Raw genomic sequence first — 23,874 nt, forward strand, 5'->3', positions numbered from 1 at the left:
ACAGACAGCTCAGCGGTTAAGAGCACTGGCTGCTCTTCCAGAGGTCCTGAGTTCAAATCCCAGCACTCACAAGGTGTTTCACAACCACTACAGGATCTAATGTCTCATGGGATCTGTTGCCCCCTCCTTGTACACAGATGCACATGCAGACACAACACCCACATACATGAAATATGTAAAATAATAATAGTAATAATTGTTCTCGTTGTTGTGTTTTATAAAAAAAAGAAAAAGGAGGCCAGGGATATGTTTAGTGGAGGTGAGGTATGGTGCAGGGGAAGGGGGTGCTTCTTTGGGCCCATGATGAAGCATCCCTTTCTCCTGAGGTACCAGCCATACGATGGATATAGTATGGAATAGAGTTTATTTAGAGCATGGGGAAGGGAGTTGAGGGGGTAGTAGAGACAGAAAAAGGCAGACAGAAAGAGAGAGAGAGAGAGAGAGACAGAGAGACAGAGAGAGACAGAGAGAGACAGAGAGACAGACAGAGAGGGAGGGGGACACGAAAAGGTGGAGAGTGAGGGGTGAGAGGAAGAGGAGAGAAGGGAGAGAGGGGGAAGAGGGTAAGAGAACAGGAGAGCAAAAGAGTGAGGAAGGAGCAGGCAACCCCTTCCATAGTGAGTCAGGCATACCTGACTGTTGCCAGGTAACTGTGGGGCAGAGCCTAGAAGGAATGATGATAATAATAATAATAATAATAATAATAATAATAATAATAATAATAGAAGGGTCCCCTGGGAAATATATCCTTGTACAATCAGCCTGCTTTCTTTTTTTTTTTTTTTTTTTTTTTTTTTTTTTTTTTTTTTTTTTTTTTTTTTTTTCCGGAGCTGGGGACCGAACCCAGGGCCTTGCGCTTCCTAGGCAAGCGCTCTACCACTGAGCTAAATCCCCAACCCCCTATCTAAATCCCCAACCCCCTCAGCCTGCTTTCTATCATGGTGGCAAACCATGTTTCTTTTCCCTAAAGTGGAAACTTCTGCTTTCTTTGGAGACTCAGTTGTGTCATGTGATTTTTTTTTTGGAAACTGTCTTATAAGAAGTTGTTTTTTTGCTGAATCAGACACACGAGAGAATGTTTTGCTAAGGATAGACATGTAATTTTCTGGAGACAGCCTGGGGAAAGGGCGTTCGATTCTTTGCTAGAGCAGATGCTCGAGAGAACACGTGATAGTTGGAAAGGATATAAATATAGCCCAACAGACAGTGGACGATGCTGGGTGGTATTGACACACCTTGCCATTCTTTGGTGGCCATCGCTGGTCTTCACTGACAATGCTGGGTGGTTTGGTAGGCCTTATCATTCTTTGTTGGTCATTGTTGGCCGTGACTTCATAGAAAGAAACACACCAAAAAAACTTCTGGTGGTGTTCTGGCTGCGTCTTACCTTATCAGCAATAGGCAGAGCCTTGCGGTTTCTTCTGGATTGACCTGCCATTCCTGGTTTGTGAATGGTGTTTGTGAGTAGATTGAGCTGCAGCTGCTGACTCATGGGAACTGAACTGCTGATATCCTGACAACGCAGATGGGATTTGCTCTAAAGGAATGTTTCTAAACAAGTCCACATCCTCCTTTGCCGTATTAACCTTTCCTTTCTACTACCTCTGGTGGGTGGTGGTGTAGAAGAGATATTAAAGCTTTTAAGAGACCTTATTAAAATAGGTTTTGAAAAATCGAAGCCTACATTTCCACTGGAGTGTTTCAACTTGGTTGAATGGCACCACCCCCAGTTATTTAGAGAAAAGGACATCTAGGTATGACTGTGGGAGGGCTTCGTAGTTTGATGGATTGAGGAAAGACACACACACACACACACACATACACACACACACACACACACACACACACACACACACACACACGAACAGCCTCTGTGGGACTGAATCTTGACAACTTCCTAACGGGTCTTTTTATTGTTATACATAAGGCACCTTTAGCAAGTAAATTTCCAAATACCGAAATTTCTTATGTGACCTAGGGATTATCTCGATAAGCAATTCTTAGCCATGGGAGACTCCCTGGTGTACCAGGCCTGTCTCTGGACTAAGAAGTGCAAAGGGTCTGAGAATCCTTCAAAAGAGCAGCCCCATAAATTCTCAGATAACAATATCACCGACAGAGGGCTACTTTAAAGCTTAGGTGACATAACTCTGGATTCCTGCCAGATACAACAGTTCTGCTAAAATTCTGTAACAAGTTCATGTTTAATTTTATTTCTTACATTAATGTGTGCGTGCGTGTGTGTGTGCGTGTGTAATCACATGAAGGTTAGAGGACAATAGAAGTAAGTTCTCTCTACTCCGTGGGTCCTCAGCATTTATTATGCACAGCACAGGAGGAGGGCTTAGCTGGTCTAGGTTTAGAAGTCTCTGATTTGGAGCAGTTTGAGGCGGAATCCACATCAGGGAGGAGGAAGCTGTGGTTGACAGGCTCTGGATACACTAGTGTTAGCTGGTGTAATTGTTAAGTCAACACTCACATTCAGAGCAGATATTTGGCATCCCTCTGAGCCTCACCATTTCCATGGGTCCGGGGTCTTGGGGGTCCTTGAGGAGGCTGAGTTCATACATTCAGGACTGTGTGGCTCTCTGCACCCCCCCCACCTCATTGCCATCCCCCCCTTTTTGTCACCATGAAAGAAGTAACTAGTGTAGTCCTCTAAAATACATGAACGGTTTATAGCAATGCTTATTTTGGCTCATGGTTTCAAAAGTTTTAGGCCATAGTGGTCTTCCCTTATTGGTTTGGGTCTGTGGTGAAGCAGAGTATCATGGAAGGGAACCCATGACAGTAAACGTCTCATGGCAGCTGAGAGAATGAAGAAGAAGCCTGAGCTGCATTTACAGCAAATTCTGAGGGACTAAAACCCAAAGTTCATCCGCCCCTTGATTTTGCTCACAGTTCAAGACCTTTGGTGATACGTAATGCTCCCCTCCCTTCGTATTCTCATGTGGATGACTATGGACTGAAAACAAAATCAAAGGTAGATGCCATTTCAACACATCCACAAGTAAATCATGCTCAGCTAAAAGTCTCACTGGAGGGGCTGGGGAGAACAGTGTGAATGGAGTGCCTGCTTGCCTGGCCTTCATGGAGCCCCAAGCTCAGTCCCCAGAACTGGACGGTGGGTATGTGCAATGCCAGCACTGGTGGGGACAGGCAGGCCTTTGGAGCTCTCTAGCCAACCGTATTCAACTGTCCAGCTGTAGGCTGGCAAGAGACCCCGTATCAAAGGAGGTGGAGAAGCGTCCCGAGCATCTGTGTTCTAGGCTGCCCTCTGCCTGCTGCACACACATAAACACACGTGTACATCTGTACAGACAACATACAAACAACAATCATGGAGCACGGGCCACGTGACACGGCGATGGAGGAGTTAGAGTGTCCAAGGGCACAAGGAATGGATTTAAGCCACAGCCTGCCGGAAAGACACTGTGTAAGAACAGAACACAAGAGATGAAGAAAACATAAAGAAAATTTTTGTTCTGAAGTTAGGAAAATGTAAAATTCTGGATTTTATTTACTTTTGAGTTTTTTAAGATGGGATCTCATTATGTGTGGGGGTTTGAATATACTTGGCCCAGGGAGTGGCCTTTTTGGAAGAAGAGTGCTGCTACCGTGTGAATGGACTTTGAGACCCTCCTCCTGGCTGGCTGGAAGTCAGTCTTCTAGCGGCCTTCAGATGAAGATGTAGAACTCTCAGCTCCTCCTGCACCAGGCCTGCCTGGACACTACCATGTCCCCGCCTTGATGACGATGGACTGAACCTCTGAACCTGTAAGCCAGCCCTGACTAAATGTTGTCCTTTACAAAATTGTCTTGGTCATGGTGTCTCTTCCCTAAGACTCAATGTACCCCCCCAGCAACTCTTCAAACTTTCTATGTAGCCCAGGCTGGTCTGAAAATCAAGTTTCCCAGTCAGTCCCCCAAATACTGGGATTACGGATGTGTGCCCAGCTGGAATCAGTTTAATTGCTTTCTAATGGGAGGGAGAAAAATCAAATTCCAGAAGTGATTTGATAAGGGAAATTATGCATGCACATGTGTGCACAAGCTTGAACATGAGGAGGCTGGGGGTTGACATCAGGTTTCTTTGTCTATCTCCGTCCACTTCATCAGACAAATTATCTCACTGAACCTAGAACCCATTTTCCACCCACCCCACCCCCTTTATTTTTTTCCAGACAGGATTTCTCTGTGTGGCCCTGGCTGTCCTAGAACATGCTTGGTAAATCAGGCTGACCTCAACAAGTGCCAGGATTAAAGGCACTAGAGCTTTCTGATTTCACAAGATTAGCTGGCTAGTGAGGCCCCGGGATCCTCCTGTCTCTCCACTGAGCCACCTCCCCAGCCCCAGGAGGAATAAGGGGAGACCTGAAAGGACATCACCACACAGGGTGCTTGCAATGTGATGCCATTTTAAATTCAAGCTGCCTCAATGGTCTTAAACACTGCAAGCCTTGGACATCATTTAACATCATTTTGAAGGGCTCCCAGACTTCCCCTGGGAAACTGCCCTTTGTTTCTAATAATTATCCCACCTTCTAATTGCACCATTTGGGTGGTTGAGGTCTCAGCAGAAGTTTGCTGTAAACTGGTCCACAGTCAGGTCTAGGCTACTACGACTGTATGAGTAAGACCTTGTTTCAAAAACAAAAGAAAATGCAGTGTTTGCTTCAGTGACAGAAGCTCAAACCCGTTCCCTCCTTTGTTTAGACATCTACAGTGGCTCTTACAGGATAGTCTAGCTCAGGGAGGAAGCCCTGTGGTCACCTAGAGGACAGGAAAGCTCTTGGACTCAAAGGCACCAGTCCGGTTTCATAGCGCCCCCTGTTGGTATATGGTGAGGTTCGAGTGTGGGCAACACCTCTGTTAATTCTGGGATCCCGATGAGGTGGGTGGGTGGGGTGATATCAAACCAGGTGTGGGGTCAGCGGCTCCACCCGCAGCCACAGCCCGCCCTTCGCTCGCAGGATCAGCTTCCGCGGTCTCCCGCGCGGTTCCGTATCTAACCCGGCAGGACACAGAATCGCAGCAGAGTCAGTGCCAGTGTCATCTTCATTGTGCTCTGGCGAAAGTCTGTCCTAGGCAGTTCCTGAGGAAAGGTAGGGTGGACATTCTGTCAGGACCCACCACGCACCGTTGGATCCAACCTGACTGATCCCTGCCGCAGGCTTACCTGGGACTCCATTTTGACATTTACATAGTCTGAACCTAACGCAGACTTTAGCTCAGTTTAGCAGAAGGGCACAGAACTGTGATCTGTCTACGCTTTCAATGCTGATTCTCTAAACCTTTATGCACCACCTGAGTGGAAGGCAGGAAGGAGATTCCGAACCCTGATCATCCCAGTCACCGCCTGTCTTCACCAGCAGCCCCAGACAACATCCTGACACCACAAACCCTCTGGCTTCATCCGTGCCTGGAGAGAAGAGAACAAAAGCCAGAGGTTTTTCTGGGTCAGAAAGAGGTCACAGACCTGGGAGAGAGGCAAGGGTGGGAGAGAGCAACAGAGAGAGATGGTTTGGGTTTCTTCGAAAACCCAGTCAGTACCCACCTGGGGAAAATACAGAAGTGGAGACAGGAGTCAGGTTTCCAGTGCCAGGGCCACGCCTCCTCTCTATCTTGGCCTTGCCCAGTTCCCAAATTCCAGAGATGAGGAGAGGGGCCGTACCTCAGGGTCTGGTCTGACTGAATGAAGGGTTGTGATGATTCCTGAAGATGCTGGTAACATCCCCTGTTGGGTGAGTATTACCAGCCCAAGGTTAGTTCTGCCACTAGAGCCCTTCGTTCTACCCAGTACCCTAAGCCTTCCAACGATGGAGCCTACCTTTGGGGATGACCAGGCCCACCCAGAGGGAGAATGTCCAGAGTGTAGCCAAGGGAGATCACAGAGCCTGGGCACTGCAGCCGCAGACTCTCCTTGACGCTCATGGTCAGGAAGGGTAGCTGGGCCAGGTCGTCCCTAAGGGACACCAGACACAATTGTCTAAGAGCAAAACCAAAACCCCGCTCAGCCTCACTACCGTGTAAGACTTAACGACTTCTCTCTGATCCGTTGTCAGGTGAGATGAATTCCAAGTGGGTCAGGCACAGTGTGTGCACCTTTAATCCTACCCGGCACAGGGGAGGTAGAGCAAGGGGGAACTCTATGATTCTGAAGGCAGGAGGGTCTACACACACACAGCCAGGGATACATGGCAAATCCTTCAGAACAGACAGACAAAAATACCAAGTGAGTCAAAGATTGTCTTTGAGACAAGGTCTCATGAAAACAAGGCTGCCTTGAACTCCTGGCCCCTCTTGCCTCCACATCCCAAAGGGTTGACATTACAAACTTGAACTGCTACTGGGCTGGTTCTGAATCAAAGGTTATACATTAGGGGCTGGAGAGATATCTGTGTTTCTCTTTCACAGGACCCAGGTTCAACTCCCAGTGACCACGAGACGGCTCGCAAGAGTCTGTATCTCTAATTCCAGAAGATTGGATGCTTTCTTCTGGCCCCTGCATGTACACGTGGTACATACATACAGGTAAAACACATATGTGTATAAAATCATACTCAAGTGAAGAAAAAAAAGTGAAGTCATCAAGAAGATGACTTGGTATTTCAGAAAAGAGGCAGGGGCGGGGGGTGTGTGTGTCAGGGAATACAAGGTCTCATACAGTACAAGCTGGCCTCGGATTTACTGTCAGCCAAGGATGACTTTCAACTTCTGACCTTCCTGCCTCTACTGAGGGAGTGCTATGGTTACAGGCCTGTGCATACAACTGCCAGGGTCCAGTTGTATACCGTGCTGGGAACTGAAACCGCCATGATTTTATGCATGTTCAGCAAACACTCTACCAACTGAACCTCAGTCTTCGGAAATAGTTTAAAGAAGAGGATATCCCTGAAAAGATAGCCCTAAATGTTGCCTTACATTTTCACCGGAAAGCTTTAAAGAGTATACAGTGAGCCTGGTGCAGTGGTTTCACCAGCCTGGACAAGAGATAAGAGGATTAGGAGTTAAAGGCTGATTTGACACATACAGAGTTTAAAGCCAGCCTTGGCCACATGAAAAAAAAATCATAAAAGGAGACAACAAAAGCAGAAGCAGGGGGTTGGGGATTTAGCTCAGTGGTAGAGTGCTTGCTTAGCAAGCGCGAGGCCCTGGGTTCGGTCCCCAGCTCCGAAAAAAAGAAAAAGGGGGGGGGGGGAGCAGAAGCAGATAACCGTAAAGGGCTTACAAGATTATTTGAATCAATAGATGCGTCCCATACTGCAGGGTGGAGTGACCTATGTTTACAATTTACAGGTGTGAATTTGCTGTGCCTGGTGGCCCATGCCTTTAATCCCAGCACTTGGGAGGCAGGACTCTGAGATTGAAGCCATCCTAGTATCTAGTTTCAGAACAGCCACGGCTACACAGAGAAACCTTGTCTTGAAAAGAAGAAAAAGGAAAAACAGAAACAAGAACAACAAAAGACATGAAATCTTTCTATGTTATCAAATGAATTCAACACAACCTAATAAAATTCTACCTAGCCTATGTTTTAGAACCTGACAATGATTCTTTCTTTCCAGCCATGGGCTAGAGACAGCCTTGTGCACCTAGGCAAGCATCCCACCACTAAGCTGTGTCCCAAACCCCACAAAACTTATTCTGCTACAAAGAATTAAGATTGATTAAAGATACATTAGTTTTAAAAATAGGAAAGGGATGGTGAGATGGTTCAGTGGGTAGGGATGCCTGGACCAAGTCTAATGTTCTGACTTCAATCCCCACTGTGGAAGGAGATAGAGAACCTACTCTTGCCAATTGTCCACACTCAAGCCAAGGGACACATGCATGGATGGGCACATACCAATTAATCAAGGGATCGATCAATCAATTGATCAATCAATCAATCAAATGGAAACCCATTCTATTAGTTGTTAAAACTTATTACAGGGCTGGAGAGATGGCTCAGTCATTAAGAGCACTGATTGCTCTTCCAGAGGTCCTGAGTTCAATTCCCAGCAACCACATGGTGGCTCACAACCATCTGTAATAAGATCTGATGCCCTCTTCTGGTGTGTCTGAAGACAGCTACAGTGTACTTATATATAATAAATAAATCTTTTTAAAAACCTATTATAAAATTATAGTAAAAATAATTTTAAAACTTTGTTATTATTGAACAAGAACAGGAAGAGAGCCTTTAAGCCCAGCACTCAAGAGGCAGAGGCAGGCAGTTCAAGGCCAGCCTTGTATACAGAACGAGTTCCAGGACAGCCACAGCTGCACAAAGCAACCCTGTTTCAACTCCCCCTGCCCCAAACCACAAAACAACAACAACAATCATAGAAACAAACAAAAGAACAGAAAATCAAACTTGTGGAATTCAGATTGAGGAGGACACAGACCCTGAAAACTTATCATCCAGTGAAGACAGTCTACACGGCCTTAGAACTGGATAATGGTCATCATCCAGTGAAGACAGTCTACACGGTCTTAGGAGTAGATAGTGGTCATCATTCAGTGAAGACAATCTACACGGTCTTAGGAGTGGATACATGGTCTGGAGGAAGGTGTTCAGAAAGCTAACAATGTAGAAACATTAAGAACTAAATCCAGTCAGGTGTGGAATCCCAGACCGGGGATGTGGAGGAAGAGAGTAAAGTGGTCTGGGCCAGCCTCAGCTACACAGTAAGTCAGAGGCTACCACAGCCCGTAGGAGAGGTTGGCGTAAGACATGAATTAATAAAAATAAAAACGAATTCTTGTCTGTTCCAAGTACAGAGCAGAATGTCCCTTTACATCTCAAGCACAGAAAAGCTCCAATGTTAGCTGACAGCACAGTCGTCATCTCTGAGATTTCATTTGAAACATTACGTGTATGATGTACATGAGTGCATACATGCTCAGGCAGTGTGCATGTCCAGGTCATAGGATAATTTGGAGGAATCAGTCCTCTTCTACCTGTGAGTGCCTTTACCACCTGAGCCATCTTGCAGACCCAAGATCCACCTTTTGGGGGGCGGTGGTGGCAATATGCAAACTCTTCTCTTCTAGTTACTTCAAAAGTACAAAGTCTTATTCATTTTAAGATACATTTATTTTTATTTTCTGTGTGTAAGTGTTTTGCCAACATATGTATCTATGTATCATGTGAGTGCTGGGCCCAGAGACATGAGAAGAGTGAGTCAGATTCCAAGAAACAGGAGTTACAGCCAGTTGTTAGCCTCCGTGTGGGTGCTAGGAACTGAACCCAGGCCTCTGCAAGAACCACCAGTGCTTTAAACCAATGAGCCATCGCTTCAGCTCTAACACTTTATTCTTCACTATTGTTGTACCAATGTGTACAACACTGGACCCTTCCTCCTAACACATTTAATTGGGGCTGGCTTACAGTTTCAGAGGTTCAGTCTGTTATCATCATGGTAGAATGTCAACGAGGGTGCAGAGGGTACTACCTGGAAGAGAATGGGGGACAAGAGACGAGAAGAAGGACGCCAAGACAAAAGTCTGATCAAGGTGACAACTTTACTTTTTCCCAAGGCTGAATTTATACCATAACAGGGGTAACAGAGGGAGGGGGTAAGTGGGAAACATTTACGCAGGCCAAGGACACAATATTCATGTGGTCAGGGAATTGGCTGATGTTGACAGGATGTCAGAAAGGTCACAGGTTTGTCATATCTATTAGTCAGCAGGTTGTTGGTTTTTCAGATAGGTTACATGTCATCACATTGGGCATCTTGACATCAGATGTATTTCATCAGCAAGGTCAGAGCTTTATCATATCATTTATTCATCCTGACCACCAGATTTGCATTAGTCTTCTGCAGCTGGCTGGGGATCTTCCATGAACCCAGTCATACTTAACTCTTACCATAATAATAACATCAATAATGGAGGGTTTCAAGGGCATCGCTCCCAACGGTAGAAAGCATGGCAGTGTGCAGACAGGCATGGTGCTGGAGAAGGAGCTGAGAAGTCTACATCTTGATCTGAAGACGGCCAGGAAGACACTGTCCTCAGCAGGCAGCTAGGATGGGAGACTCTCTTCTGCCCTGGGCAGAGCCTGGGCATAGGAGTCTTCAAAGCCCACCCACACAGTGACACACTTCCTCCAACAAATCCACACAAGGCCACATCCCCTAAAAGTGCCATTTTCCATGAGTCAAGCATTCAAACACAAGAGTCTATGGGGGCAACCACACTGAGCTCCTTGGTATGCTAGGATCATGATTCCATGGCATCATCCTCCCATTTTATAGATGAGGAAACTGAAGCTTGGTAGTAAAACTCTTGACCACAAAGGCATCCACCAGTCCCATGTCTAAAGACTAACCTGTCTGCAGCCACATCTCTTTCTACAAGGGGCTGGAGATGGGCTCAGTGGCTAAAGACCTTGCTGCATAAGTTTAGAAATGAAGTCCAGATCACCAACACCTACATAAATGTCAAGCTGGAGTGAGAACTTCCCTTCTCTCCTCTTCCTGCTCCTTCCTTTCCTCCTTCTTCATCTGTAATGCCAGGGTAAGAACGACAGAGGATTTCCACAGCAAGATGGCTAGCAAGTCTACCTGAATATGTGAGCTCTGGACTTACTTGAGATCCTACTTCACCACACAAGACGGAAGGCAATGGAGGAAGACACCTGACATCCAATTCAGGCTTCCACAACCTGCTCACATCCACCCACATACATGCCCATGCATATGTGACCACACAAAGACACACACACGCACGCACGCACACACACAGGCACACGCACACAGCAAACAAACAGGAGAGATTGTTGGGGAGATGCCCATATCCCCAGCCTCTCATTTTCTAAACAGGATATTACCATAGCTGTCCTCAAACTCAGAGCTTGAGACTCTTGAGTGCTGAGATCATAGGCCTTCACCACCACACCTGGCTTCCCTAACATTCTATCCACGGCAGAAGAATCTTCCAGCTCTCTCACTCTTGTCTAATGTCATCTTTCATGGTACTCATCCTCACCTGGAAGCCTGACCACAGGAAACCCCGGAGGTAGCTAATGTTTCTGCCCATCTTCCTCATGTCTCCCAGTCCAGCTAGTTCAATTTCTGGTCTTAGAAGACCTTGGAGAGTACTGGAGAGATGGCTCAGCAATTAAGAGCAGTGACTGCTCTTCCAAAGGTCCTGAGTTCAATTCCTAGCAACTACATGGTGGCTCACAACCATCTATAATGGGTTATGATGCCCTCTTCTGGTGTCTGACGACAGTGACAGTGTGCTCACAAACAAACAAACAAACAAAAAGACCTTGCAAGTCTCAGCATCTTAGAGTACATGGTCCCTAGATTCTCCTCTCTCCTTGTTGGTGCAGATCCACCTTCCAGAGAAGAGCCAGATTATTCTGTGAGAGGATTCCTAAACCATAGTAGACGGCGGGAGGTAGGAGGAGGAAAGAGGAAACAGAAAGGTGCAGTCACTTGCTTAAGTCAGACAGTGAAGTAATTAAGCATGGCAGCACAGCTGAAAGTAACATGTTTTAAGTGCAAGTGTGGAAGAGGAAGAGGAAGAAGAAGAAGAAGAAGAAGAAGAAGAAGAAGAAGAAGAAGAAGAAGAAGAAGAGAAGAAGAATTATTAGAAGAATTAGAAGAAGAATTAGAAGAAGAATTATTAGAAGAAGAATTAGAAGAAGAATTAGAAGAAGAAGAAGAAAAGAAGAGAAGAAGAGAAGAATTATTAGAAGAATTAGAAGAATTAGAAGAAGAATTATTAGAAGAAGAATTAGAAGAAGAATTAGAAGAAGAAGAAGAAAAGAAGAAAAGAAGAATTAGAAGAATTAGAAGAAGAAGAAAAAGAAGAAGAAGAAGAACAACAACAACACAACAACAACAACAACAACAACAACAACAACAACAACAACACTACTGGTGGTACAGCCAGGGTTACACCTGTAAGCCAGCCCCAATTAAATGTCATCCTTTATAAGACCTTCCTTGGTCATGGTGTCTGTTCACAGAAGTAAAACCCTAACTAATACACAGTCCATTATCATCACATGTGCTATATATATAATTTAGGAGTTAAAAAAGAAGACTTTTGTAGCCATGAGAAGATCACAGTTTCAAGACAAGCCTGGACTACATACAAAGCAAAACTTCATTAAAAAACAAAATAAACAACAATTTAAAAAGCAAGTCTGCAAAGTAGCACTCAGGAGGCAGAGGAAGGCAGATCTCTGAGTTCGAGGCCAGCCTGGTCTACAGAGTGCATTCCTGGACAGGCAAAGCTACACAGTGAGACCCCAAACGAAACACCTGATAGCATGTCGAGGGAAACAGCAGCTAGGGATCTGCTAAACTCCTAGTTCGGTTGCATAGGACCCAGTGAGTTGTTCCGGAAGGTGCAAGAACAAGAGAGATATTTTTCCCTTTGTAGAAAATGAGAGGGTGACATTGGGGTCCAAGAATGAATGTGACTCACTGATTCTTTCTATCCTTTCCTGGTTTTGGACTTCTCTTTCTCCTTATTTCTTTCTCTCTTCTTTTCATTCCCCTCTGCCCCCAGATGACAAAACTTAGTTGGAATACCACCAACCATTCCAGGCCACAGGGAGAATGAAAGCCCCATAAGATGCAAAACCCTCATGTCATAAGAAGTGGCCATTTGTTCCCCATTTCCTGATGGTGCCAACTGTTACCTCTCCCATTGAGGGGTTGTGAGAGTGGTGGATCATTTTGTCAATTTAGATGGACTAAGGCACCTAGTGATTTAATGAGATGCATCTATTTGTGTGGACATCAAGTGCTTTATGGCTTTCAGTGGTAGAGCCCATGCCTGTCATGCAAGAGGCCCTGGATTCCTTCCCCAGTACTGTAGAAAGAGATGACAGCCTTGGTTAATGTGAATGGGGCTCACCCTTTAGTGGAAAGGCCATGAGAGCAAACAGGCTTTCTCTGTGAAGACGAAATTCTGCTGTTGCTGACCCCCAGCATGTGTGAGTTGCTGCTTGGATCCAGAGGTTCTACAGGTTTCAAACTTGCCAGTCAAATAAGCACATGAATCAAGAAGCCAGGCATGGTACACACGTGTGATTCCCCCATCTGGGAGGCTGAGGCATAAGGAGTCTACGTTACCCTCTCTGCTCTATCCCATATCACTCTGCCGAAGGCCTCTCTCTGAGCCTGGCAGCAATCTCTCTACCTATCTAGTTCCCAAGGCAGGCTTCACCATGCCAGAAATATACATCCCAACTCCGTGGCAGCCTACTGTTTCTGCCACCACACACTCTCCCGAACTCAAATCGACACAAGAAAGAACACACAATACAACAACCTCTGATCCAATTGATAAGATATAATTGCCCACTTAGGAATACAAAGCCCTGTACACACCCATCCCTTATGAACATTCACAGTAACCTGTAAAGGTGCAGTAAGGAATCTTAACATCAGCCTCCATGTTCTCTTAGAGGCTTCCTTTCCAGTTTCCTCCAGTCTCCAATCTCCTCCTGTTCCAGTCTCCTCCTGTTCCCTCAAACTTTTCTCCTGCTCATCCTTCCTGCTCATCCTTCCTTCTCATCCATTGACAGGCCTCGTTCTATCTTGTACCTGCCTACACCTGTGTGATGACATCATCCCACGCTAGTTGGCTGATCCCTTTGGTTTAGGTCTGTGGTAAAGCAGAGGATCTTGGTGGGAAGTCCAAGAAGGAGTCAAGTTACTCTGCTCATGGTGGCTGGGAAGTAAATAGATAAGTGTTCATGCTTGGTTGCTTAGGAAAGGGCTAGAATTCCAATACTTGCTTCAAGGGCTCACCTTTCAGGACCTTACTTCCACCCAGTAGTCCACCGACTGCTAAATTTCCATCACATCCAAACAACATCTGTGGACCATATCTTCAACACACGAGCCTTTTTTTTTTGGTGGGGTGTGGGGGGAGCGGTATTTAACATCCAACCCCAGACTAAAAAGCAAATCATTATATTATCCAGCTATACTCTACTAGATATACAGGAAGAGAATAAATGTCACCATGTAACTAAGATTCCTGCACACACATTTACTGCAGCATTGAACATCCAATGGGGTCAGCCAAGGAGCCTAGCGGTAGAGGAATGAATGGAAAGAATAGATGTGGTATTTATGTACCATGAAGTATTATTCATTCACAAAGAATGTTGTTTGCAGAAAAATATATGGAACTGGAGATCATCATGTTAGGTGAAATGAGCCAGGCTCAGAACAACATGTTTGTTCTTATATGACGATGAGCCTAAGTAAGCGATATGAAAATAGAAGGAAGTTTATTAAGGCAGGGTTTTTTTTTAAAAGTCAATCAATGAACATATTCAAAGTTATTTCATAGAGAAATTTAAAAAGAAATCAGTTTTGGTTTGCTATATCATGACTTTTTCTAGCTTACTCTGAAGAGCAAAGGATTTAAGATGGGATTTTTTTCAAAAGTGACATTGTAACACTATTTGTATTTGGAAAAAACTAGGAAGAGCCCATTGAGCACAAGAGGCTGTGAATGGGGCTGGAGAGTTGGTGGTTAAGAGCGCATGACAAACACCGAGGACTGGAGTTCAGATTCCAACGCTCTCGTTAGAGATGCCCTGCACAAGCCTGAAACACTGTTTACGAGGACAGCTCAAATAGGAGGAGCGCTGTGGTTAGCTAGCTTCCATTAGCCAAGGAAACCCGAACCCCAAGTAAAGTGATGAGTGGAAAAAAACCTTCCTCAATGGAAAAAGCGAGTGGACATCTGACGCCCTCTTCCGGCCTCCGTGAGCACTCGCGCACACACGGATTCATCCACGGCGAAATATAAGTAAAAATAAAAATTAACAAATCTTCAGAAGCCCCGGACCTGTGCGTGTGGAGGGGATTCTCACTATATAGCTCTGGCTGGCTCGGGACTCACTAATGTAAACAAAGCTAGTGTGGAACTTACAGACTTCCTCTGCCTCTCAGGTTCTGGTGTTGAAACTGCACCACCACTCCCCGGCTGAGATGTGTTCTGAAATGTGATAATCCTCCAGGATGAAATCAGGTTTATTTCAGAGGAAAAATCTAGACCTAGACGGGGCAGTTGTTGCAATCTGTACCTACATTTCCATTGCGGTGGCAAGCGTTGCTAGACCTGTAAACTCAGTTCGACCGAGTTGGGTCCGGAATAAGTCACCAACCAGTGACACTGTTACTCCCCTGAGCAATCCAATGAGAAGCACGGATAGTGTAGGGTGGCACCCTTGCCGCCATATTTGAGTTCCGGGTAGCTGAAGGGAGGAGAGTGGTGTTTGAGCTTCCCGGGTACCTGTTCTGCATACTGCGGCTCCGTAGGGATAACGCCTGGATGCATCGGAAGCAGGAAATGGTGAGTGTGCCCTGGACTCTTGGAGTCGTGGGTGGAGGGTTCTGACACTGCCCCGGTTTTGCTGCAATGTGACGACGGCTCCCCGACGTGTGCAGCAATTTGAGGTGAAGTCTGGTAGTGGCGCCCTGAACCCGGGGTGCATTTGAGTTATGTGCCCAGCTAGCAGAGTCTGGTTTCCAGTCCAGTCCTGCGCCTTCCCTGGGAAGCTGCTTCGTTCCCAGTTTCTAGTCCTCCTATGTTGAGTCTGCGCCGCGGACCGGAGCCTCTGCAGACATTGCAGCTCTGGCAAGTTGGTGACGCCGCGTCCAGACTGCGGTGAAGGCACGTGGGCGGTGTGCAGTGTTTTGCAGTGTTTTTGCACTTTTTCATTTCCTTGTTCTCTGCTTAGTTTTACTCTATGGTCACCCTGAAGGGTTGTCTCTTTTTTTTTTCTTTAATCTTTTTTAAAGTACTAGGGATCGAACCTCAGGTCATGCTAGGTGAACGCTTTACCATTAGACCTGCATTTGCATCCCACATCCTGAGTTCGTTTTATGCGAACACAGCTGGATTTGTTAGCTGTGACAGGCAAATTCCCCTAATTTGGAGAAGAAAGAGAAGTTTAAGTTTACTTACAAATTTAATTTGTATGTACTGATCAACCAAGCTGATTAAAAAAGGGTATTTCTGAAGCAGAAAAGGGTATTTTTGGAGAACTTTTCCAAAGGAAAGCCTTGAGAGTGGTGGAAAAAAAAAAAAAAAAAAGCCCAGGGCAGGAAGGGATGGTGTTGTATACAGGATTTCACTGTGTAACTCTGGCTGGTCTGGAATAGTTATGTAGACCAAACTAACCGGGAACTCAGATCCTTCACAGTGCTAGGTGTGTTTCTTCTCAGAAGGGAGGGTATCCTGGGACTTGGAAGCCCAGCAACCACACAGCTCTGAGGTGGGACACTGACCGACGGGAAGGGTATCCTGAAACACAGGAGCCCAGGAACCACACAGCTCTGAGAGGAAGCCTCCTCACAGAGGTGTTGCAGCTCTCAGGGAAAGGGGTGGGGGAGGGTATCCCCAGCTGAACTGAGGAGTTTGGGAACTTATGAGTCTGAGTCTCAGCCCTGCCCCTTCTCTTTCTCTTCTCTTCGCTTCTTTTCTTCTTAGCTTCTTCTTACTAGAGTCACTCCGGGCAGTAAATCTTATAAAGGAGACTTACTGGAGGGACAAATACAGGGATGACTGCCCACTGCTCCCAAGAGCCGATATCAGGGAATTGGGCAGGGCTTGGATAGGATTTCTTAGAGGGCAGAGCTTTCAAGACAGATTTCCAGATTGAGGTGGAGTGGCAGGATTTCAACTCCTGATCTTGGGATTTCCTGTTCAGGGGTTGGTGCCCCCCCCATCCCCCGACCTTTTCCCCTGCAGTGGGGCCCATGGGTTGGGATGGGAAGGCCTTTCTGGCTTCAGGTGGCTTTGTTTGATGTGCCATCTTTGTGGAGCTGCTCCAGGAGGCTGGAGAGAAGGTGCTGCCACTGTGGACAGCTCCTGTGACAGCTCCAGGCTGAGATGTCATGGTGCGCCCATGGAGCCACCATTTTGACAATTCCTGTGGGGGCATCTTATTAGGTATGGTGGGAAAGAGGGGATTACACTGGGATCACAGGTGATTTCCACCCCCTCCAGCCACCCACTGTGTATAATTTTGTGTTTAGCTAGCCCTAGGCTACTTCTCCAAATTTAGAGTGTATAGGAAGGATTTCTTTAATCCCGTCGGAGGCAGAGACGGGCCAATATCAGAGTTCATGGTCCTTCAGGGCTACACAGTGAGACCCTGTTACATATAACCAAAATAAACCAACAAAAGCCAAACAACTCTTATCAGGATTATAGTTCTTGGGAAAAATATTAATATTTTCATTTCCTTTCTAATTCAGATAGTTACTATGTTTTCTAGAGAGTGTAATTTTTGGTATTTTTTAGATTAAAATATTTTTATGTATGCGTATAAATATGTTTACGTGAGTGTATGTTGCTCGTGTGGGGGTACCTGCTGAGACCAGAAATGGGTGTGGATCCTTGGAACTGGAGTTACAGGCAGTTTGAGTAGCTCTTGTGGATACTTGGAACGTGGGTCCTCCGGAGGGACAGTATGTGCTCATAACTGCCAGGTCTTATCTCCAACTCTGGACAGTGTGATTTTTGCCCATCGAGAACATCTGGGTTGGTCAGTCTGAGAACGACACCTTTGTTTTTTAACCTGCTAGAGAAAATATTTTGAAAGTTGATTTTAGTGTTTACAGCATTTTTGTTTTTCTAGTTAAGTTCTTGATGTGCCCTGCACTGTTCTGGAACTTCTTCCTGCCTTCCCTCCCAACTGTTCTATGTTACGGAGTATGCTTGTAAGTCTTAGGAGTATCTCGAGATTTATAAGCTTCCCCTTCTCTACGGGAGAAATGGTTTTAAATAGAAAATAACCGCACAACAAATATGGAACAAGTTGATGCTGTACTGGCTAGAGGAGCCCTAAAATGCTGTGAGATGAGGTTAACGAGCCATTTTGGTAGGAGTTTAGAATGCTAAGAAAAAGGAGGACAGTGAGATCCAGCCCATGAGGTTTCAGAGGGGAAACAGGGATTCTATTAGGACATGGGCTAGAGGCTGGGGTATTCATGTGGCTGGGGTTTAAAAAAAATGTAGCTATACTCCTGTTTTCTCATAAACCGAGTGGGGGCTGAGTTGAGAAGTACTAGACCAATCTGTATGGTAGCGGAAATTTGAAGACAGTATGGTACTCAGGCTCTCCTGGTTTGCTACTCTTAGTGATAGAGCGAGCGTCAAGGCAATGCTGGCTTTGCAGAATGAGTTTGGTTCCTTCTCATGCAATAGTTTGGAGAGCATCTGTATTAGGTTGTCTTTAAAGCGTCTGTGGAATTTGACAGTGACTCCGTACAGTACTGGACGTGCCTGTGTCTCAGGCACACTATTGTCACTGCTTCAGTCCTGTTTCTTGTAGATATGTTTAGGTTATTTTCGTTGTTTTATTTCGTAGGTCATCCTTGCCTAGAAAATTGTTCATCTCTTACATATTTTCCCGATTTTTGCATATAGTTTTTAGAGTATTATCTGACGTTCTTTTGCATTTTACTGGAGCCTTTTATAACCTCCCCAAGTCATATCTCTTTTTATTAATTTATGCCCCTTTTGTTGATATCTCTAGGTGCTTGCAAACCCTTTTTTTCCCCCTATAAAACAACTGTTTGGTTTGGTATAATCTTTTGGTGTCCATTTCATACTTTCTTTCCTGATCTTTATTATTTCTCACTGTTGTGTGACTGATTTTGGCTTATTCTCATTTTTCTAAGGCCATGTATTTGCATCACTAGGTTATTTTAAGTCTCTCTCTTTTTTATAACAAGCACTCACAGTTATAACCTTCCTTCCTATATTGCATTAGGTATATATCCCAAAGATCACAGCAATTTTTCCTTTATATTTATCCTATTCTAAGAATTTAAAAATTTACTCTTTTGTTTCAGGATATTCAAGATATTGTTCATTTTCCATTTATTGATTTTTTTCTAAGTTTTTCTTTATAGTAATTTTTAGTGTTATTTCTTTGATTTATTTGATAGGATATACATTATTTCCATTTTTTTTTTTGTATTCTAGAATGGTCTACTTTCGAGTGGGCTCCTGAAAAGAATATATTCTGTATCTCTTAGATGAGATGTTGTTTTATCTGTTACATCCATTTAATCTGTGGTGTAGTTTCACTGCTATGTATCTTTGTAAATTTTTAGTTTGGATGAGAGTAGACTACTGAATTTTCTTCTTATTACTCTATGAAGGCATAGCTGACCTATATCCATTAGTATTTTTGAAATTGAAAACTTTAATAATTGTGGGTGTGTGTGTTTGTGTGTTTGTATGTATGTATGTGTGTGTGTATGTATGTATGTGTGTGTATGTATGTGTGTGTATGTATGTGTGTGTATGTATGTGTGTGTATGTATGTATGTGTGTGTATGTATGTATGTGTGTGTATGTATGTATGTATGTATGTATGTATGTATGTATGTATGGTGCTTTCAGAAGCCAGAAGATACTGTTGGAGCTTCTGAAACTGGCCATACGGATGGTTGTTAGTTGCCATGTGAGATGCTGGCTACTGAAGCCAGATAGATCCTCACCAAGCAAGTGCTCTTAATGGATGAACCATCTCTCCAGGTCTTGGATCTAACCTTTTAGTCCAATTAGCCAGTCTGCATGTATTTATTGGAGAATTGAGTCATTCACATTTAAGGTCATTACTGAGAGGTTTACTAATTTCTGTAAATTTTTTTATTTTTGAAACAGTGTTATGTAGCGTTGACTATCCTAGAATTTGGTCTGTAGACCAGGCTGGCCTTGATCGTACAGGGATCCACCAGTCTCTGCCTCCTGGGCTGGCCTAAAGTCATGAGTCAGCACTACCCAACAATTCCTATGATTTTTATTGGTTGTTTTTCTGTTTGGTTGAGTTATTGTTCTTTCCTTTCTCTATTGGCCTTGAGAGTTCGCCTCTTAATTTTCCTCTCCTCTCCTCCAGTGTCTCACTATATAGGTCTGACTGTCCTATGCGTATTGCATATGTAAATGTACGATCTCGTGATCTATGTATATGTGTATATGTGAACACACATGTAAATGCTATGGTGAATTGTGCCATAAAGAAGAAGGATACTGGGGCCTCGGGAGATGGTTCAAAGGTTAAGCACCCTGTAGCTCACAACCTTCTGTAACTCCAGCTCAGGGAAGGAGAGCTGTCATGTATGCATGTGTATACGTGTGTGGAATACTACTAACACATAAATACATCATTAAGGAAATATATCATGTTGTTTTTAGTAAACTGTGTTGAATTCCAGCCCCGTCTTTATAACTAAGCCAGCGTAAGGGAGGATAAGTAGTGTATATTGTACACTACATGTGGAAAACACACTGGCGAGTAGAAAGGAATAGAAGGGAGAGAATAGACGGTGGGACTAGAAGGGGCCAGCCAGATATACAGTGACTGTTTGAAGAGTAAAGCATAAAGTAAACTGTGCATGTGACTGTATAGCTCCTGTGTTTCACCACTATTCGTCCTATAAATGTATGTGGATTATTTTAGGAGCCAGTGACCTTTGAGGACGTGGCTGTGAACTTCACTCTAGGAGAGTGGACTATGTTGGATTCCAGTCAGAAGAAGCTCTACAGAGACGTGATGAAGGAGACCTTTATGAACCTGATCTCCATAGGTAACAACAAAGCTACTAAGATGAGTTTTATTACAACAGCTGTTTCTTGCTCATGTCTGCAGTTGCATGTTTTAAAAAGGGAAAGAACAATGTTGTCGAATGTCACATGCTCAGCCATATTATAACAGGAAAATGCAATTTTGAATAGGCTTTGAATGATTTCTTTGGGTTTACTTTTAGGGAAAACAGAAGAAGAAGATAATGAAGAGTACCAAAATCCTAAAGGAAGCCTGAGGTAAATTACCCTCAGGAAAAGATTTGCATCCAGTATTTGGTGGTGGTGGTAAACCTGATAATCTTTTGTAAATACACTGGGCTTGATCACTTAGAACTATTGAAAGATCCTAGCAATATAAAGTTAGATAACATTTTCCTGTGGTTCATTATACAACTTCCCTTTGTGCACAAAATTTCAGAATATTAATCATGTCACACTTAGGCTTGACTATAGAACGTGTGTAAGTAAAGTGAATTTGGGGTTTAGATTGAGCTTCAACTTCGCTAAATCACTTAAACAATTATTCATTTATGTCAAATTCCATAATGAGAGCTATTTTGCGTTACAAATGTTCGCCGTATCTGTGACTTGGTGGCATATATAGTTATGTTTGTGAAATGCCTGAAAGTGTTATAGAACCTCATCGATAGTATTCCATTCTCAGGACCCAGTTCAGCATTCAGTGTTAATAATGGTTCTCTCTTTAGACATTTATTCGTGTCTGTGTGCATTGGTGCATGCATGTACACGGTGGTGCACTTGTGGAGGTCGTAGGATAACCCTCCTGAATAGGTTCTCACCCTCTCCCTGCAGACCTCAGGGATCAAGTTGATGTCTTCAAACTTCCCAGCAGGTGCCTTTATCTACTGAACCATCTTACCTCCCCACAGTTTGTACACTGTTATGAGAATTAAGTCAGTACTCTTATTTCCTGCCTCTGGGAAAGGGTCTTTCCGTATGGTACGGTTAGGCATTGCTCCTGCCGCTGCCTCTTAAATAACAACAGTCATGAGGCACAGCACACAGCCTGCAGTGCTTCCTCTGACTAACCATAAAACTACAGACTACTCTTTTCATGTTTTGCAGAACTCTGATGGTTGAGAGACTCTGTAAATATCATCATGGTAATCAGTATGGAGAAACGCAACGACAGAGTCCAGACCATGTTGTGAGTGAAAAAATGCCTCCAGCCGTAAGTGAATGTGAGAGAGATATCCTTATTCATTTACCCTCAGACATGCACTTCAAAGGTCAAACTGGGGAGAAACCATGCCAGTATCAGGAACAGATGGAGAAGACTTTGAAACATAAGAAATGTTGGAAGGACTTCAGTTATTCCGAGTTGCTTTGGATGCATAAAAACCCTCCCATGAAACAGAAACCCCACGAAAATAAAGAGGCTAACGAAGCTTCTAGGAGTTTCACCTCCGATCACGATTATGAGGGAACTTTCACTGAAGAGAAATCCTACATTTGTAAACAGTGTGGCAAAGCATGGAGTGATTCCTGTAGCCTTCTCTGGCATGAGAGAAGTCACATTCAAGAGAAGCGTCATACATGTAAGCAGTGTGGAAAAGCATTTAGTCGTCCCTCACAGCTTCACAAACATGAGAGAATCCACACTGGTGAGAAACCTTATGTATGCACACATTGTGGAAAAGCCTTCATTGATCGCAGAACCTGTCACAATCATGAGAGGACTCACACTGGAGTGAAACCCTTTGCCTGTAAGCAGTGTGGGAAAGCCTTTCTTCGTTCCTGCCAACTCCTCATTCATGAACGAATTCACACTGGAGAGAGACCTTTTGTATGTAAGCATTGTGGAAAAGCTTTCACCTATTCCAGTGCTTGCTATTATCACGAGAGAATTCACACTGGAGAGAAACCCTGTGTCTGTAAGCAGTGTGGGAAAGCGTTTAAATGTTCTGCATACCTTCACATACATGAACGATCCCACAGTGGAGAAAAACCCTATGTGTGTAAGCATTGTGGCAAAGCCTTTGCTTATGCCACTGGATGCCACAAACATGAAAGAATTCACACCGGAGAGAAACCGTATATGTGTGTGCAGTGTGGGAAACTATTCACTTTCCCCAGATCCCTTCACATACATGAGAGGTCTCACAGTGGAGAAAAACCCTATGTATGTAAGCAGTGTGGGAAGTCTTTCACTCAGGGAACTTCTTTGCGAAGACATGAACGAATTCACACTGGAGAAAAGCCTTATGTATGTAGGCAGTGTGGGAAGGCCTTCATCCAACGTGATGATTGCTACAGTCATGAACGAACTCACACAGGAGAGAAACCATTCATGTGTGTTCAATGTGGGAAAACATTCACTTTTTCCAAATCTCTTCAGATACATGAAAAAAATCACACAGGAGAGAAACCCTATATATGTAAGCAGTGTGGGAAAGCATTTACGTGCTCCACATACCTTCTCAGACATGAAAGAACTCACAGTGAGAAGAAACTCAGTGGGTAATGTTTCTACCAGTGTAAATCATAGGGATGTCTGACGTCAACTTTTATTTTGAGGTATGAAGGAAAACGGAGAGACACTGTAAGATTGTGCGAATTGTAGAAGTATAATTTTGGTCCCCCGTGCTCTCCATAAGATGACAACCTGAACAGCTGGTTCTACTGCTGTGTCTTGTTCCAGCAATGAGAAAGGAAAGGCTAGGGCAGTTACAATATTCAGTGACGCCTATTCTGTTTACAGGGTTTGAACACACCTTGGGAGGTTTATGAACCAGTTTCAAGTAAATAAAATTGTAAATATAAGAAAGTTGTGTTTTTACCAATAAGATAAAATTTATGAAATTATCTCATGTGGCTAAGTCCTATGAAAATACGTGAAGATATTGAAGGTTAATTTGTGTTGAATGTTTCTGAAAATAAACCACATGAAAGAGATACAGTAAGTTCTGAGTATTTTTTTAAATGCTTGATTATTTAAATAAAGTGTTTTATTTTGCTGAGTTTATAAGGTCAGTGTCTCACAACAGAACATGTGTTTACCAAAGTAACTCACCAAAAAACCTAAAAACATTAGTTTAATTCATAATACTTGCCTTTTGGTTTTGTATAATAAATTTCCTTTATTACATGAAATCAGTAATAAACATTTGAAAAAAAACAAGCCACAATAAATTCCTTGTGTGAGAAGTTGGGCTGGCATAACCTGCCCATTTAGCAATCTGTTGTGCTTAGACATCCCTAAGGCAGGCCCCGAGCACAGCTTGGTGCCATCCGGGATGCATCACTCTGTCCTATCCTGGGATCGATTCT

General features: G+C 44.1%; 2 protein-coding genes and 1 long non-coding RNA gene across 3 annotated transcripts in view; 2 read left to right on the forward strand and 1 right to left on the reverse strand.

Moving 5' to 3' along the window:
• Ftl1l5 (ferritin light chain 1 like 5) overlaps positions 1-23,874 on the forward strand; it is a 576,109-nt gene that overhangs the window by 414,492 nt on the left and 137,743 nt on the right. The gene's annotated exons all lie outside the window — the stretch shown is intronic.
• On the reverse strand, positions 3,490-15,124 carry LOC102548621 (uncharacterized). Its single transcript, XR_355279.5, has 4 exons — positions 14,908-15,124; positions 5,558-5,737; positions 5,180-5,422; positions 3,490-5,095 (listed from the first exon to the last, which is right to left on the reverse strand). It is a non-coding gene; the product is annotated as an uncharacterized LOC102548621 (long non-coding RNA).
• Zfp472 (zinc finger protein 472) lies at positions 15,232-23,499 on the forward strand. The gene is made up of 4 exons (NM_182823.2): positions 15,232-15,330; positions 20,459-20,585; positions 20,766-20,820; positions 21,670-23,499. Exons 1-4 carry the CDS (start codon positions 15,310-15,312, stop codon positions 23,066-23,068), a joined length of 1,602 nt encoding a protein of 533 aa, NP_877975.1. The 5' UTR covers positions 15,232-15,309; the 3' UTR covers positions 23,069-23,499.

The sequence above is a fragment of the Rattus norvegicus genome, chromosome 7 (genome assembly GCF_036323735.1).
Source record: "Rattus norvegicus strain BN/NHsdMcwi chromosome 7, GRCr8, whole genome shotgun sequence".
NCBI lineage: Eukaryota > Metazoa > Chordata > Mammalia > Rodentia > Muridae > Rattus > Rattus norvegicus.